Below are 17631 nucleotides of genomic sequence, written 5' to 3' on the forward strand. Positions count from 1 at the left end.
AAGGGATCTAACCCAGACAAGCCAATGCTGGCCTGATACTTTGAGAGAAACTGACACCTGACACCTTCAGCCCCTGTTCTCTGGCCTCTCCTCTCTGCCCTTCTCTGAATTAGACTGTATCCCTTGATAGGGAGAAGGAGGAACACAGTCAATGAGGGTAGCTGGGGCTCTTGTCCCTGATTTGCACCCAGTGTCCCTTACCAGCAGTGTGTCTGCTGTGCTCTGTTGCAAGGGGCCTTTGAGGTACATTCTGAGGTTTGTAGCTTACCCTGATGTAGGTGGTTGGGGAGACACATGTATGTGTCTGACAACAGTCGGAATGACTGGTTGTACGGCAGAGCAGCCCGAGGTCAGCAGATGTCTTGACTTGGATTTACTTTTTTATTTCTGCCGCAAAACCAATTCAGGCCCTGTCTGATATGTGCGTGTGTGCACGTGTGCATGCATGCGTGTTCGAGAATGTGTGCGTAACATGAATAGGCAAATGTGATAACAGGTTCCACTATGTAGAAGTACCTCTTCACACACATGAACATGAATGGATACATGCTCATATCCAGAGTTTAGAAGTATATCGAGGAGAAACTTCACAGCCCTTGGGTTTTGGGACACCCCCCTCAACCCAAGGGACCATCACCGAGCAAGGTAGGTGGGTAAACAGAGTCCCTGGCATGTTGGATATATTTAGTTTCTGCATAGGTCAGATGTTACTGCTTTCTGGGCCCTCAAATTGCTAGTCCGGCTCACTCTGGGCAACTAGGGAGCCCACCGCTGCTACAGCTCCCAAAATTATGCTGAGGGATTGGATGGCACTACTGGGGTTAGTTCAGTTGTCAATATCTTAAGGGAGTTCTGGGGATGGTGGTACACGCCTTTAATCCCAGTACTTGGGAGGCAGAGGCAGGAGAATATCTGAGTCAGGACTGCCCAGAGAAACCATCTCAAAAGAATCTCAAGGGCCTGGAGTTTAGTTCAATTCTTACATTGAAGCAGATCTTCCAAAGATCCTGGGGGCACCCGTGTGAGCTTTTGATGGGCCTTCAGCATCACTCACTAAAGCTTGGGGTAGAGGTCTCAGGCTGGCCTGGGTGGAGATGTGGGCTTCCCTGAAGCAGTACCGACCCCAAGCCAGGACACCTTCCTCACAGCAGAACCAGTGGAAATAAAGAGCAAGGACGGTAACAACCAGCTCCAGCACAGAGGACAGATAAGCGGAACCAGTTTCCAGAGGCTTCCCATGGCACGGTGCCCCTGTGGAACCTGTGGGTAAATCCATCAGGGCCTCCCAGACCCCACCTATGAGCAGGACTGTGTAGAGCCTGCCTCTACTCAAATCACCTCAGAAAAGGTGGTCAACCATAGGCCGTATTCCCAACCCTAGCCCTGGATCTCTCCAGCCATCACCTCATCCACAACATGGTAGTTAAGCCCCTTAGAGAATGTTCACTTTGGTCACACTGCCTCTTGGATGGGGGGACAGAGATATACCCACCTCTGGTTCTTGCTCCAACTTGAGCACCACAGGTCTTGCTCTAAGCCAGTTGGGATCCAGTCCTGCATAGAGAAGGCTTGTAAGGCTACACCCTTCCCCACTCCAATACCTCAATGGTCTGTGAGGAGCAGAAGGGACATTGGCTAGTCCTCTCCCACCATTCCCTGTAAGACTCACATTTGATTTGGCTGAAGGCCACCTGGAAGTCCCTGCAAAGATTCTATACAAAGACATTTTGGGAGAGACAGCACCACCAGTCATCCCGCGGTGCCTTCCAGGGAACTGATGCCCAATTCCCAACATCATTGTCCCCTCTTGCCTGCAAGGCCTGGGGCAGTGGGAAATGCAAGGAAGCTGGTGGGGTTCCAGGTTCTGGTAGCGTCGGTAGAAGCAATGACCTGAGGAACTGTTGAGAGAGCCCATTAGGAGTGACTGACTTGGAGACCCCCAGCAACCTCAAAGGAGATGACAGACTGGGTGTTGTTTGTGGCTGCAGAACTAGAGTCTGGCTGGAGCAGATCTCCACCATCTGCTGCTGGAAGCAGGACACTGAGACAGTAAGGACTTAAGCTGAGGGTCCTGCCTACACATGATTCAGGGAACCTCCTTGTCACCCACTCACCCGCGTAGTGTTTAAGGTGTTATACAGCAGTCCCAAATCCACGCTCTTGGCACCGCCGGTGCAGAAGCAACAGGGACTTCCAAGCCAATGCACCTTGTCTTGGGGGAAAGGTGCTTCAGCTTTGTTCACTCCAACCTGAGGCCCTCCCCCACCGCAGTGCCTGGCTTTGACAGGAAGTCCGATAACCCTGCTTACCTCTCGAATTCCAACGGTAGCATGAGTCCAACGGCAATATGAAGTCACTTGTGCTCCAGAAGAGTGTGTTGTAGCTGTGAACCATGACCTCAATTCCAGCCTCCAACCGCAGAAGAGAGAGGTGTCCTTGCATTTTAGCCTGGAGGATCAAGTTGATCTCTGGGGAAACCAAGGAAGAGATATGAAAACACCTGGGCAAACATAACTTAACAGTCACGTCCAGATGCCTGCCAGGGATTAGCGCTCATCTGTGATGCCAGGGCATTGTGCAGCTCAGACATAGATCTTGTGATGGAATGTCTGGAAGTGCCTGAAATGCTTAGGTACTTGTCACCCTCCACCCCATCATGGACACTCTGAGGGGTCATGGCCTATCTATTGTGCAGGGAGTTATTGGGAAGCTAACTCCTAGCTTTTACCAGCAGGACCCCAGGGTAAAACAACTCTGCTGGTGAAATAGAGGGGAACAGCCCAACAACATTGCCCTGTTTATTACCCATCCCAATAATAATTACAGGATTATTCCATCCTGTCATAGCGATGAGACAAGATCACCATGATTTTGGTGACTGTCTTCCCAGGAATTGGGGAATAGGGCCAAAATGTCCGTGTAACAGAAGCAATATCATCCCTGAGCAGTTGACATACCTGAGGAGTAGGCACAATAGAAACAGTGGCCACCAGTGCTATTACAGAGAGGACACAGGGTTAGGTCTACCACAGACCATTGTCTGTCCCTGCCAGAAAAGTCTTCTTTTCTTTCTTTTTTTTTTTTTTTAAGATTATTTATTATATATAAGTACACTGTAGCTGTCTTCAGATACACCAGAAGAGGGCACCGGATCTCCTTACAGATGGTTGTGAGCCACCATGTGGTTGCTGGGATTTGAACTCATGACCTCTGAAAGAGCAGTCGGGTGCCCTTAACCGCTGAGCCATCTCTCCAGCCCCAGAAAAGTCTTCTTAGGGACAGCAGCATACCAGCACTGTTACCTCCTTCAGTCCCAGAACTCATCAGTCTGAAGCCAAATTTGTACTGGCTGTCCAGATGACTCAGATGGTCCAGCTGAAAGTGGAGTTTATGGCTGGGGATTTCAGCAAAGGGGGTTCCCATCTTTCACTAAAGTTAAACTTGTAGTGGGCAATGATGTTTTCCCAGGCAAAAGCGTCAAGTACTTCCAGATGTTGGCAAATGAGGTCTGGCCTGTAGGCATGGCCAGTGTTTCTGTGGAGAGCCTTGTGGGTTTCCCTATGGCACAGAGCAGGGTGTCCCAGCACTGTGTGGCTTCAGTGTCTCTGTGTGTCCAATGAAAACAAGCCGTCCATCCCTCCTTTCAAGCCAAGAGAGAAGCTTTGAATTAGTAGCTGGGCCTATATACTCTCGTGACTTCTGACTTGAGATCAAGTCTCCAGCCTGGCCATTTCCAGGGCCACATGCCCTCCTGGCAGGCTAATATCCACTCCTTACCTGGGATTCTACTTGGTCCTTCCTCCTGAGGTGCCCTACAATTGCACGCTCAGACTGACCTATAAAGTTCCCCTTCACCCAATAACCCTGGGATCCTAGTAGGGTCTAGGAGTTCCTTTAGGAGTGACACAGAAATCTGAGAAATAGGACCACGAGGTATCATCTGAGACCCCACCCAGGGATATATTCCAGGCTGATCTACGTGTTGGGGAGCCCATACCCAAGGCTGACAACTCTCAGACCCTCCACTGATGTGGGTTTACATCACATAGAATAACAGACGGGAAGAATTTGCACTCAGAGAGCGGGGACATGGCCATGATGACTGGGTAGCTTCAACGCTGCTCTAATAGAAGCACAAGCTGCCAGTAGAGCATCCAGAGGCACCCAGGAGCAGCATTCCCCTGGGAACTCTGAAGCTGGTTCTGATGGGAGCAGACAAGGCAGATGGAGCTGTGGATGGTGGCATTTGCACAGAAGAAAATGAAGAAGTACAGACCTTGAGAGCCATGGGGCAGACCTGAGTATAGATTTCAGAGTCTCTAGACATGGCAGGAGCTGAAATGCCAGCCCCTGGCTTGCATACAAAGTTATACACACCTATGCATATACATGTGTGTGCTCACACACACCGAGCAGCATGTCCAGTGTATACTAATCTCCCAGTCAACTGTAGCTGCGAGCTTTTCTACCCAGTCTCTTTGTTCCCAGAGCAATGATTCTGAGACTTTCTTATTTAAGAATAAATGCCTAGGCTGTAAGCTTTGGCTCCTTTCCCGACTAGCTCGTAACTTACATAACCTATTCTAGTCTGTGTTTGCCACATGGCTGGTTACCTCTCCTCAGTTTCATGCATCTGATGTCTTCAGAATTTGGGGTGAATCTCCCACTTTAGACTCTTTTTTTTTTTTTTTTTTTTTGGTTCTTTTTTTCGGAGCTGGGGACCGAACCCAGGGCCTTGCGCTTGCTAGGCAAGTGCTCTACCACTGAGCTAAATCCCCAACCCCTAGACTCTTTTCCAGAATTCCTATCTCTCTGCCAGTTGTCTCACCTTCCGATCCTGCCTCAGCTCATTGGCCGTCAGATTTTGGTTGATTAGGTGATGCTTCCGCACGGTGAATAAGAGAATCGTTCTCTCTGCAGTCGAATCCTGTTCCACATGAGCTACATGTTTATTCCAGCCTCTTTCTTGCCTACTTCCATGTCTTTATGTGCGCTCAATATGCATAGTTCACATATAGTTGTGACACCTGGGCACACAGTGGTTCCAACCCACCCTGGGGGGCACTCCACACATTGTTTGGATTTTTTTCATGAAAATAAAAACATTTTTATTATAGAAGAAATAAGCATTTATCCCTTAATAACTTAACAATCTAAATAACAATGAAGAACATAAAACCCACATGTAGTTTCATTCATTAGAAATAGATTCTTTGGGGTTGGGGATTTAGCTCAGTGGTAGAGCACTTGCCTAGGAAGTGCAAGGCCCTGGGTTCGGTCCCCAGCTCCGAAAAAAAGAACCAAAAAAAAAAAAAAAAGAAATAGATTCTTTTCTTATCTCTTTTTTTAATATTATTTAACTTTATTATCTTTTTACTTATTCACTTTACACCTTGGTCTTCGGGGTCATTCCCTCCCAAAATCCTTCTCCCATCCTCCCGCCCCTTCTCCTCTGAATGGGTGTGGGCCCCTGGCACTTCAAGTCTCGGTGAGACTTAGGCATTTGCTCTCCCACTGAGGCCAGACCAGGCAACCCAGTTAGTAGAACATAACCCACAGACAGGTAACAGCTTTTGGGATAGCCCCCCATTCCAGTTGTTCAGGACACACATGAAGGTCGAGCTGCACATCTGCCACATATGAGCGGAGAGGCCTAGGTCCAGCCCGTGTGTGCTCTTTGGTTGGTGGTTCAGACTCTGACATCCCCAAGGGTCCAGGTTAGTTAACTCTGTTGGTCTTCCTGTGGAGTCCCTATCCCCTTCAGGGCCCGTAATCCTTCCTCCTGTTTTTCCATAAGAGTCACCAAGCTCCATCCACTGGCTGAGGGTGTCTTTATCTGTCTGAGTCAGCTGCTGGGTAGAGCCTCTCAGAGAACAACATGGTCCTGTCTATTTGGTTCAGAAGTCTGATGGAGGTGGAGGAGAGGCAGTAGGAGAATGCAGATCCCCCTGAGATGGCCTGGAATGGTTTTTTCTTTTTAGTATTTTATTATTTATTTTCATGTACATTGTTGGGGTAGAAATCTCGGCTTGCATCTGGACAAACCACACCAGGCCAACATGATTCCATGTGGAGAGGTTTAATGTAAGGATGAGACAAGGGAGAGGGATGAGAGAAAGAAGAAGAGTAGAAGAGGAGAGGAGTAAATGCTGGCCATGAGCACGTGGAGGGAAGGGGGTAGGGGAATGAGGAGAGAAGGGACAAAGGGGAAGAGGGGAAGAGCAAGGGAGAACAAGAGCAAGAGAGTGAGGAGGGGGCAAGCAGCCCCTTTTACAGTGTCAGGCACACCTGGCTATTGCCAGGCAACTGCGGGGCAGAGCTTAGACAGAATGCTAACGGGTGTGTATGTCTGTATATGTGCATGTGCCTGAGATTAGGGGCACCCCTCAGAGCTGGACTATACAAGCAGTTATAAGCTGCCTGATGTGGGTGTTGAACATGAGTCTTCTGCAAGAATAATACACGTTCTTAACCATTGAGACATATCTGTAGCTCATTCGGAATAGTTTGTGAGGTCCAACCCAACGTAGACTATACCCCAGTAGGGGGCGTAGTGGTTTAAATATGCTTGGCCAAGGTAGTGGCACTATTTGAAAGTGTGGTCTTGTTGGGTGGGTGTGGCCTTGTTGGAGTAGGTGTGCCCTTGGAATAGCTGTGGCCTTGTTGGGGTGGGTGTGGTCTTTTTGGAATAGGTGTGTCACTTTGGGTATGAGCTTTAAGACCCTCCTCCTAGCTGCCTAGAAGCCAGTCTTCTGCTAGCTGCCTTAGGAACACAAGTTCCAACCCCACCTCTGCCTGGATGCTGCCATGTTCCTGCCTTGATGATAATGAACTGAACCTCTGAACCTCTGAACCTCTGAACCTGTAAGCCAGCCCCAATTAAATGTCATCCTTATAGGAGTTGCCTTGTTCATGGTTTTTGTTCACAGCAATAAATCCCTAATTGAGACAGAAGTTGGTACTAGGGACTGGGGTATTGCTGTGATAGGCCTGACCATGCCTTTGTTTGGAAGAATGTAGATTTCGGGACTTTGGATTTAGTAAGCAGTGGAATGCTTTATTTAAGTGGGGCTTAATGGGTTATCCGAGTAGAAATATGAAAGACTGTGTTGTGGAGGGTGATTTGAACTGTAGAAGCCTGGTTCTAGAGGTTTTGGAGAAGAATTTTAATATGTGGCTGAGAGACTGTTCTTGCGGTATTTTGGTGAAGAGCGCGGCTGCTTTTGTTCCAAACAAGATTCTATCTGAAGCTAAACTAAAGAGACTTACATTTGCATTGACAAAGGAAGTCTCAACAAAGCCCAACAGAGACTCTGTTCTCTGGTTAAGGTCTCATGTGTGCCAAACTCAGAAAGGAAAAATATAAAATATATGGTTCAAGTAATAAAGTGGCACCAGGAAATGAATGGAGCTGAGTCCTAAGCTTACTTTTTGTATTTGCAGTTGAACAAGGAATGGTTTGGACTTTTAATCTGGAATGACTACAGTCCAGAAATGGAGGGCATATTGCTTCTCGGCCTTTTGGTTAAGATCACGTGAAGAAACGGAGGGCATTCTTGAGATCCAGACCTCGAGACTGGGAGACATGGGCTTTTGATTCCAATCTTGAGGAACAGTGGTCATGAAAAGCTTAGGCCCAAGCCTGATGGTATACACCTTTAATCTGAGGGGACAAATAGATCTCTGAGTTCAAGGTCATCTTGGGATAAAGCAAGTTCTAGGTGAAGAAAAGCTTTAAGTCCAGGCATGGTAGTACACACTTTTAATCCCAGCATTAAGGAGACAGTCATGCAGATCTCTGAGTTCAAGGTCAGTCTACAGAGGTGGGGCTGGAGGAGCTGAGAGTTCCACCTCTTGTTCCTAAGGCAGCTAGCAGATGACTGGCTTCTAGGCAGCTTAGGAGGGTCTTAAAGCTCACATCCATTCCAAGAAGACCACACCCACTCCAACAAGACTGCACCCATTCCAACAAGACCACACTCATGCCAACAAGGCCACACCCATTCCAAGGGCACACTTCCTAACAGTGCCACTCCCTTGGCCAAGCATATTTAAGCCGCCACAAGGGGAGACAGGCTAGTTACCACCTCAGTACAGCAGATCTAAAAAAATGGCCTGCCCTGATTATCAAGAAGGGATCCCCATTCAACCCCAGGAGCCAGCACAGAGAGCAGAGATCATGCACTCCTTAGTACTTTGAAGATGGGCTCTTGTTCAGGTGCCTTGATTCTTCCCCTAAGAGTGTGGTACACAAGCTGAGATGGTGACAGCTCCAGCAGGTCATAAAGGAAGAGGTGGCTTGAGGCTGGTGGGAAAGTCTTCTCTTTATAGCCTGCTCTGGGCATAGAAGGGGAGCTCTTGGGGAGGCAGAGATGTAGGGTTCTCTGCCAGAATCTTTTTCACCCTGAGCCTGGTGGAAGAGGCTTAGGCTCCTTACCCTAGTTTTAGTGATCGGGTTGCAGATTTGGGATGGGAAAGTACAGAGAGAATCTCTTGTATACTATATGGAAGCATTACCTGTTCATAAAAAGCTGATGGCCTTCTAGCATAAGGCAGAGTTCTGGAGAGAGACAGGAACCCTGGGAGTTAGTGAGAGGCAAGAAGTTCAACCCAGACTTGGAAGAGATGGACTTATGAAACTGAAGAGGGGTACCCAGCCATGTTGCAGACATAGACTAAGATAAACGGGTTATATAAATTATGAGCTGTTTGAGAGAATGAGCCAAAGCTTAAGTAAGGCCTGGGCATTTATTCATAAATAATTGTCAGAGTCGTTATTCTGGGAACAAAAGGGCTGGGTAGAAAAGCCCGTGGCTATAGGAAAGAGATCTGTTTGGGGCCAGGACCTGAGAGCTCCTGAAACTCAGAGTTGGGACTTCTGCCTGCCACCATCTGCTTGGCTCTAAGTCTCCAGCACTGACCACAAGCGTTTATGGTTGAGTGGCACTGACTGGAGCCCATCACTCCCAGAACACAGGTATTCCTTGACCAGTTACTGGGATGGGAACAATTTGTAGGAACAACTTTGGACCTGGGTGTGTAGATGGTATCAGGTGTCCTGAATGGGTGGAGATTCACCTTCTCCAGTGCCTCAGCCATATTATTTAGTGGGACATGCTAAAACACACATGAAAGCCACACATACACTAAGACCCTGCTTCACACTCAGAGACAAATCAGATAGTAGGTGTGGGAAACTAGAGACAGGCTAGCCAGACGCCACAACCCCAGGAGCTTTAACTACTCCTGTCTCTTCTGAGGAACCTTACGTGTCTCAGAATGACCCCACTGGTTTGTGGGTTGAGCACATGTACAGAGAATTCTGGTTTCCTTAAAACCACAAAATGTTCTTTTTGTTTTAATCTCAGATGCTTTAGATTGTTCACGGAAGCTGCAGATAGTTTCTGCAAGTGTTTGATATTTGGAATTCTGGGGACTCTTGAAAGGGTATTTAAATGCTAGGACCCCAAGTGGCTTTTGCTGCTGCTACTGTTGCTTCTGCTGCTGCTGTTGTCGTTGCGGTTTGCCAAGTGGTCATTTGTAAAGAGATGAGAAGTAGACATTAGATTTCCTAATGGTAAAGATCAAACTTGCCCCCAAGGAACTGGACACCGCTAGTCAGTAGGAAGTAGTCCAATGATATCAACACCTTCTTTCCTCTCTAGCCTTGTTCCTCTCCTACCTTGTGCTGTGGGTTTTGGGGGGAGGTTGGAAGGGGTAGAGTTGGGGTGGAGAAGGGTTGTAGGAAAGGGAACCCATAAAGTAGCCAAAAGTCCAGCTACAAGCACAACCCTTACCATCCCTCACCTAGGACAGATTCTGCCTTCTTGACTAATCAATTTTAAGGACCTGTGTTAGACTGAAGGAGTGAGTGCCCACTCCCAATGCATCCAGCTTAAATTAGAATACCAAAAGGGATGAGATGATTAGCCTCTTGGTTCTGGAAGCAGGCAGCAGTCACGATGACCTCCCAGGAGAGGGAAGTTGTGCTGGGAAAGAGTGGCTCAGGACTTAGCTGGTCAGTTGGGAATCACAACTTGTCACTGGCCAGCTTTGTGGATTTGTCCAGGTTATCCAACCTTTCTGAGCCCATTTCCTTAAGTGTAAATGTGACTAAGTCACTCTTGAAGCCTGAGGTTCAGAAGTGGTACTAGTTAATATGGCTGGTGAGGGACTTCCAGACTCAGCATAGGCCGTGCGGTGTCTTCCACATCTAAGTGCCATTCCTTTAGAGGGTGGGAATGGGTTTGTTGGCATTCAGCAGCAGAAGAGGAAGAGCCTGGACCAAGTTGTATGCATTAGAGCAACTCAATACTCCCAATACTGCTGCGGCTGGAAAAGGGAGGGAGGGAGGGAGGAAGGAAGGAAGGAAGGAAGGAAGGAAGGAAGAAAGGAAGAAAGGAAGGAAAGAAGGAAGGAAGGAAAGAAGAAAGGAAGGAAAGAAGAAAGGAAGGAAAGAAGGGAGGGAGGAAGGGAGGGAGGGAGAGGGGAGAGAGAGAGAGAGAGAGAGAGAGAGAGAGAGAGAGAGAGAGAGAATATGAAGGAACACTGGCCTCTAACTCACCCCTCCTCACTTCTTCCTGGGAAACCCAGACAGAACAACTAAGGTTCGGGGAAGGCACGAGGAGGGTCTGCTTCATGTATTACACTTGATCTGGGCCCCAGGGTAAGTGTCTCCTCCTTCCTGGCCTGTCTCACCTGCTTCCCCAGGCACTTTGGTTCTGTTGTGAAGAGGAGGCAGGCTGTAGTAGCGTAAGGCTGTCCCCAGTTGTCGATCCATGAGAGTCCCCTGTGGTCATTACTCGCTACATGTTGAAAGATATGGAGAGGGACTGGAGAGATGAATTGGTATTAAGAGCACTGGCTACTCTTTCACAGGACCCAGCACCTACATAGTGTCTTACAGCCATTTGTAGCCTCAGTTCCAGGGTATCCAGGGCCCTTTTCTAGCCTCCATGGACACAGGGCATACATGTGGTACACAGATATTAAATATATGTGGGCGTTTCAGGTAAAATATGCATATACATTTTTTAAATGTGGTGAATGGGAGGGGGAGGGAGGACAAATAGAGATTCCTGGACTCTCTGCCCTCCCAGAAAGGACACTGGAGCACTTACTTCCACCCCAAACCTTATAGGTATCTAGCCATAAGAATAACCAAGAATGGGCTGGAGAGATGGCTCAGTGGTTAAGAGCACTGACTGCTCTTTCAGAGGTCCTGAGTTCAAATCCCAACAACCACATGGTGGCTCACAACCATCTGTAATGGGATCTGATGCCCTCTTCTGATGTCTGAAGACAGTTACAGTGCACTTATATATAATAAATAAATAAATAAATCTTTGAAAAAAAATAATAACCAGGAACAGTTCCAACCAGGAATAGGCAGTTCCATCAAGACAGAGCTGCCTTGGTAATACAGACACCTGGCATTTCATAGGACTCCAGGTTCAGTTCTTTCCCTCATATCTGGGTGCAACTCAGAGGGCACCCTGTGAAAGCCTTGTGCAACTCGTGTGAAACACACATGATTCCTAGTGGGGAGACTGAGCTGAGGGCTGGCTTATTTGAGGTTCCTAGACCTATACAGAGTGTTTTTGCAGAGAGACTAGGTATTGGCTGTACTGGCCAGACCAGGATCTTGGGTCACCTCAGAACAGGTCCCTTATACACTAACATGGGATACAACTGCTAGTCTGACGTACTACCTGCTAGAAGTCAGGGAGATATGTAAGAATGTTCTTCTGGGTCACCTCTAGCTCTTTGGGGGTTCACCCTCAAGTTCTGGCCCACTGTCTCTCCTGGTGAGATAGGACCGAGGCCTTGTGGTCAACCCTGCAAGAAAAATTTTAAATAGTTTATTTTTAAATTTATTAGGAAGGCATGGCATAGCAGAGCACAGCTTTAATCCCAGGACATGGAAGACAGAGCCAAAGAAGGAGAATCCCTGAGCTAGAAGCCAGCTTGGTCTACACTGTGCATTCCAGTTCAACGTGTGTGTGTGTGTGTGTGTGTGTGTGTGTGTGTGTGTGTGTGTGTGTGTGTGTGTGTGTTTGAAAATGAGTAACTTTTATTTGCCTGTAGTAATCATTGTTTTGGCTCAAAACTTCTCACCACACTAACTGATTCAGGCTTGCTTCTCTTTCTTGGCCTCTCCTGAATTGCTCTACTTGGCCCAAACTAACTTTAGCAATCTTTTTTAATTTTCAAATCTTTCTCTGATTCATCACTTTTTTCTGCCACTCAATTAGACATCACTTCCAAACATGGGTGTTTCCTTCTATAAACGATCTTTGCCTTCACTGTTTGGGATTACAGGTGAGTATTAAGAGTGTGTCTGTATGGGGGTTGGGGATTTAGCTCAGTGGTAAGAGTGCTTGCCTAGGAAGCGCAAGGCCCTGGTTCGGTCCCCAGCTCCGGAAAAAAAAGAACCAAAAAAAAAAAAAAAAAAAAAAAAAAAAAAAGAAAAAAAAAAAAAGAGTGTGTCTGTATGGCAGCCAGCGGAATTAAAGGTGTGTGCTAAGGACTGAGCCATACCCTAACTAGATATAGGTTCAAATATCCTGTAACACTGACTCAAAAGAAAAAAAATACACATATTAGGGCTGCAGAGGGTTCAGTGGTTAAAAACCACTTGTGGTTCTTCAGGCTTTACTCACATAGCACCACTTAAGAGAGCTTGCAACCATTTGTAATTTTAGCTCCAAGAGATCTGATGCCTCTGGCTTCTGTGGGTATCCACACTCGTGTGCACACACCTACATAAGAAGACACACAATTAAAAATGTTTTGTATTTATGTGTGTGTGTGGGTATGTGCCACAGTACAGATGCTGCAATCAGAGGACAGCTTGGGGGAGTCAAAGTTCTTCTAGCATGTGGGTCCTGGTGCTTGAACTTGGGTCATTGGGCTTTGTGGCATGCACCATCTTGCTGGCTCCTGGAAATTTTTTTTTAAAGATTTATTCATTTATTATATATAAGTACACTGTAGCTGTCTTAAGATACACCAGGAGAGGGCATCGGATCTCTTTACAGATGGTTGTGAACCACCATGTGGTTGCTGGGAATTGAACTCAGGACCTCTGGAAGAGTAGTCGGGGCTCTTAACCGCTGAGCCATCTCTCCAGCCTGGAAATTTTTTTTTTAATTCCATTCTACCCTGGTCTTTTGGAAGCTGTCACAAGACACGATGAAAGTACTCAAAATACTGAGTAGTGGTCAGCTGTTTCTTTCCTGCAACTCAGCAACCCATGAACTGGTTGGTAGGGAGTACGTCCTGGAGGCAATCCCTAGGCTCTCCCAGTGCAGAAAGATGGAGCCTACTCTTAGGAGTTTGGTACTAGAGTTCAGGAGGTTTCAGTCAAGTCTACCCCAGCTGCAAGTCTACCTTGCCACCCCTTCTTAATTCTTAAAGCCATCAGCTTTGTATAGAGAGCAGGGCAGCCTTTGTCCTGTTAACTATAAGGTAGAAGATGTGTATGGTAAGGTGAGGTCTCTGGTTCTGGCAGGCCGTGCTGGCTACATCTGTCCCCATATGTCCCCAAATCTTGTCCCTTCAGGAATGATGCAGCTGTCTTCAGGGTCTGGGGGCTCTAGGCTGGGACCTCTCTGCATCTTTACCATCACGATGGTTTAGGCGCTCATGCTACCCTGGTGGGTATGTTAGTGCTTCATTTTACACAAGGACGCAGTTCAGAGAAGGGTTATGGCCCAAGGGTTGGCTGCATTTGCATCTTGGGGTTACTATTATGATGATGAAACATCATGACCGAAAGCAATTTGGTGAGGAAGTGTCTTCCTTAAGGTTTTTATTGCTGTGATGAGACATCGTGACCACAGCAATGGTGGTGTGTGGGCAGACATGGTGGCAGGCAGCAGGAAGAGAGAAAGACACTGGGCCTGGCTTGAGCACTTGAAAACCCAAACACCTCCCCCCCCCCCACCCAGTAACACAGTTCCTCCGACAAAGCCATACCTACCCCATCCCTAACAAGGACACACCTGAGCCTATGGGGCCATTCTTACTTAAACCACCACTGGGGTCCAGGAGTTGCCTCACAGACCACAAAAAACACAGAGCTCAGTCAGATAGGGGTAGTTTATTGAGCACATGTCCCAGGACTGATCAATCAGGGCATGGTCATTGAGTGAAGATCCTATAGGGATTTTAGGCCTAAAATCCACAAACATCTGTGCCAAGTTATTCCACCAATTGGGATTTTGGGATAGGGGATTTCCTTAGGAAAATGTCTTTGGGGGTTGCGGATTTAGCTCAGTGGTAGAGCGCTTGCCTAGCAAGCACAAGGCCCTGGGTTCGGTCCCCAGCTCCGAAAAAAAGAAAAAAGAGAGGAAAAAAAAAGGAAAATGTCTTTGTTGTACACTTATCCAACTCCCATTGGCTGGGGTATTCAACTGTGGCAGGGAACTTGCCTTGTCTAACATTAGTGTGTTAACTTGCCAACCAGGTGTCACGCACATTCATGTCTCTTTCTGCCAAGTAGGATGTCAGTTCCCAGGGAGGTCTTGGGAACTTAAACATTACTCAACCCCTACTCAAAATGGAAGTCTTATTCCAAATAATTTCTTGTATTTGTGCAGGTGTTTCTTTTATGCTGGGGCCCAAGCTTACTGTAACTATACAAAGCCGTTCTACTGACTTCCATTGTGATTGGTTTCCAAGGGCACAGAATCTGTAATCAACTTGGGCAGAGAAAGTTTCCTATTAAGCCTTAACAACCACAGAAGGGTTTCTTTGGTATATACTTCCACAATACTGTTTATTATTGCAGGAAGTCAAAGAACTCAAGCAGGACAAGAACCCGGAGGCAGGAGCTGATGCAGAGGTCATGCAAGAATGCTGGCTACTAGTTTGCTCCTCATGGCCTGCTCAGTCTGCTTTGTTTGTTGAGACAAGGTTTTTCTTGTCTTAGACATCACTTTGTAGACCAGGCTGGCTTGGAACTCAGAGATCCACCTACCTCTGTCTCTAGAGGTCTGGGATTAAAGATGAGTGCCATTTCATTCAGCACCAGCTTCCTTTCTTATAGAACCCAGGGCCACCAGCCCAGGGACGACCTCACCTACAATGGGCTGGGCCCTTCTAAATCAATCGCAAATTAAGAAAATAGTCTGCAGATTTGCCTAAAGTCCTAACTTGTAGACCCATTTTTCTCAGTTGAGGCTCTCTCCTCTTAAATGACTAGCTTTTGTCAAATTGACATAAAACTAGCTAACAAGGCATGTTCCAGAGAGCATAATTATTTTCCTGTATAGAGTGGCCTCATCTTCTAGCTTTTCATCCTTTAAAAGTGGCTTAATTTACCCTGATTAGGGGTCCCACTGCCTTGGGGAGGGAAGGAGGCAAAGGGTCTCTGTGCTTATTCATTTTTTGAGTTTGACAATGGAAAGAGAAGCCACTGGTCTCCCAGAACTAACTTGCCATGGTAGGCTGACAGACAGGATACTCCCCAGGGCTCAGGGGCCAGCCCTGTTGCAGCAGTCCAGATCAACTAGGGGTGCTTGACCCCTCCATGATGCTTCCAGGACTGAATACTGTCTGGCCACCTGCTCTGTGAATCAATCACCACTGCTGGAGTGGCTGCTGAGTCTTGGTCATCAATTGTCAATGATCAGTTAGCAAGCCTACTGCTGATACTCAGAGGCAGTCAGGGTTCTGGTGAAGGTTGAAGACTTAAAGTTGACCATCAGTTCTGCCATACATAACTGGTTGGCCAGGCACTGTAATGTCTCTGGTACAGCCCTGTGACTGCCTCTGCTTTGCAGCCCCAACTTGCATCCTCGGAGCAACCTGAGACATCCAAGCACCATGTGTAGCAGAATTTTAGCAGAGCTGTTGTGTCTGGCATGAATTCTAGAGTCACCTAGGCTTTGAACAAGTCTTTTGTAACTAGTTAGTGGGTATTATATGAGGTTTATGGAGTTGCTCTTCCAAAGGACTCAGAAGCTTTGTATAATATAGTCGGGAGACATACTCGGCAAACTGGGAAATATCTTATGGCTGGGAATTGCTTAGGCAATGGTTCCTTATGACCATGAGCCTTTCTCCCTGTGCCCAAGTTTCCTGAGATAATGGACTCTGAGACTCTTATATAGGAATACATGCTTTTATATAGGAATATAGCTTTGGCTAGTTTATCCCGTGTAGAGTAGTCTAAGTTGTGCCACTTGGCGGGGTACCTTTCCTTCAGTTTCATGTGACCGGCTTCTTCATGTGGGGCAGAGGGGGTTGATGATCTCCCTTGCCTGACTCTTTCCCAGAATTCCTCTCTCTCTCTCTCTGCTGGACTGCCACCTCCTATTTCCTGCTTCAGGTCATTGACATAGGCTTTAAAAAAAAAAAATTGACAGACGGTGCTCCCGTGCAGTGAAATCACAAGAATCACAAAGAGATTCTCTATAATTCCTTCTGACTACTCCTAGATCAGACAAGAGGTTTTGGTATGCACAAATTGACTTGCAAAAAATGCCTTTTGTGTAACAATAGGCTTTGCAATGTGGATTCTGGGTTCATTCCTGCAGAGGTTGATCCCCCTGCTGTTGAGAAGCCTAATAATTAGGGTTTTTGTTTTTTTTTGTTTTTTTTTTTTTTTGTTCTTTTTTTCGGAGCTGGGGACCGAACCCAGGGCCTTGCGCTTCCTAGGCAAGCGCTCTACCATTGAGCTAAATCCCCAACCCCTGTTGAGAAACCTAAATTCATCCTGCAGTGTCTCTCTTCAATCTTCCAGTGTGTTGTAACCCAGAACACTGACACTTGGCCACATCCATCTTTGCTTTCTGGAGCCTATGCACAGTGTTCACAGACAAATGAAGGGAAGGTGCTGAGTCAAGGACATAGTGTGTGTGTGTGTGTGTGTGTGTGTGTGTGTGTGTGTGTGACGTATCTCACCAACATGAGAACAAACTTCAGCATTCTAGGAATGCAGCAGCGAGGCAGGAGTGTGCATGGAGAACTGGAGAAGTCTGGGCCCAAACTAGTATTCAGAACATTCCTACTGGCAGCTTCCTGTTTCAGCACCAGCCAGATAGTCTGCCAAATTACCAAGCTGTAACGCCTCCCCTCCCCAGGGTCAGGAAGGAGGCTGAGGAGAGGGAAAACCCGTCTTAGAGCAATGTCCTCGAGCATAATGATGGTATTCAAGAACTGAGTGGAAAACTTGGTGCGGAAACACAGGAACTATTTTTATAAGAACCGCTATCCCCAGGGCTTGGGGGGTGTCGCGGGTTTGGAGTGCGGGATACGCCTATGCTCATCAATTGCGCTGTACACAGGGGTCTTCGTGGCTAGAGGGGTAGCGAGGGAGGGCTGAGTGAATCCCCAGGCCCGGTACTTAACTGCTTTAAGGGCAGACAAGAGTGTATTCTGGGCCAGAAAGTGGCCGGTGGTCCTAATTCATGGTGAACTCACGGGTCATATTTTCTCTGGGCCTAGTCTCCCAGACTGGTCCGAGATTTGGGGTCGGAAGCACTGCGGGATCCCCGCAGCCACTTACTAGTTCCTGGAGAGTCGGCCAGACAGTATTAAGTCTCGGGAGAGTCCTGGAGGGATCAGGCAATACTAGCTCAGATTCCTGAAACAGGAGCTACAACGCCCCCGGAGCTATTGTCC

The 17631-nt window shown here is 47.3% G+C and overlaps 1 protein-coding gene across 1 annotated transcript; it reads right to left on the reverse strand.

Annotated features, from left to right (window-relative positions):
* Window positions 1-40: 40 nt before the first annotated feature.
* On the reverse strand, window positions 41-10780 carry Scnn1d (sodium channel epithelial 1 delta subunit). The gene is given in 9 exon segments (XM_063261358.1): window positions 41-1435; window positions 1437-1457; window positions 1493-1554; window positions 1670-1947; window positions 2111-2448; window positions 2849-3201; window positions 3778-3812; window positions 4118-4297; window positions 10699-10780. Coding segments are annotated over 9 exon segments (1407 nt in total). The 3' UTR covers window positions 41-1377.
* Window positions 10781-17631: the final 6851 nt, after the last annotated feature.

The sequence above is a fragment of the Rattus norvegicus genome, chromosome 5 (assembly GCF_036323735.1).
Source record: "Rattus norvegicus strain BN/NHsdMcwi chromosome 5, GRCr8, whole genome shotgun sequence".
In the NCBI taxonomy this organism is placed as follows: Eukaryota; Metazoa; Chordata; class Mammalia; order Rodentia; family Muridae; genus Rattus; species Rattus norvegicus.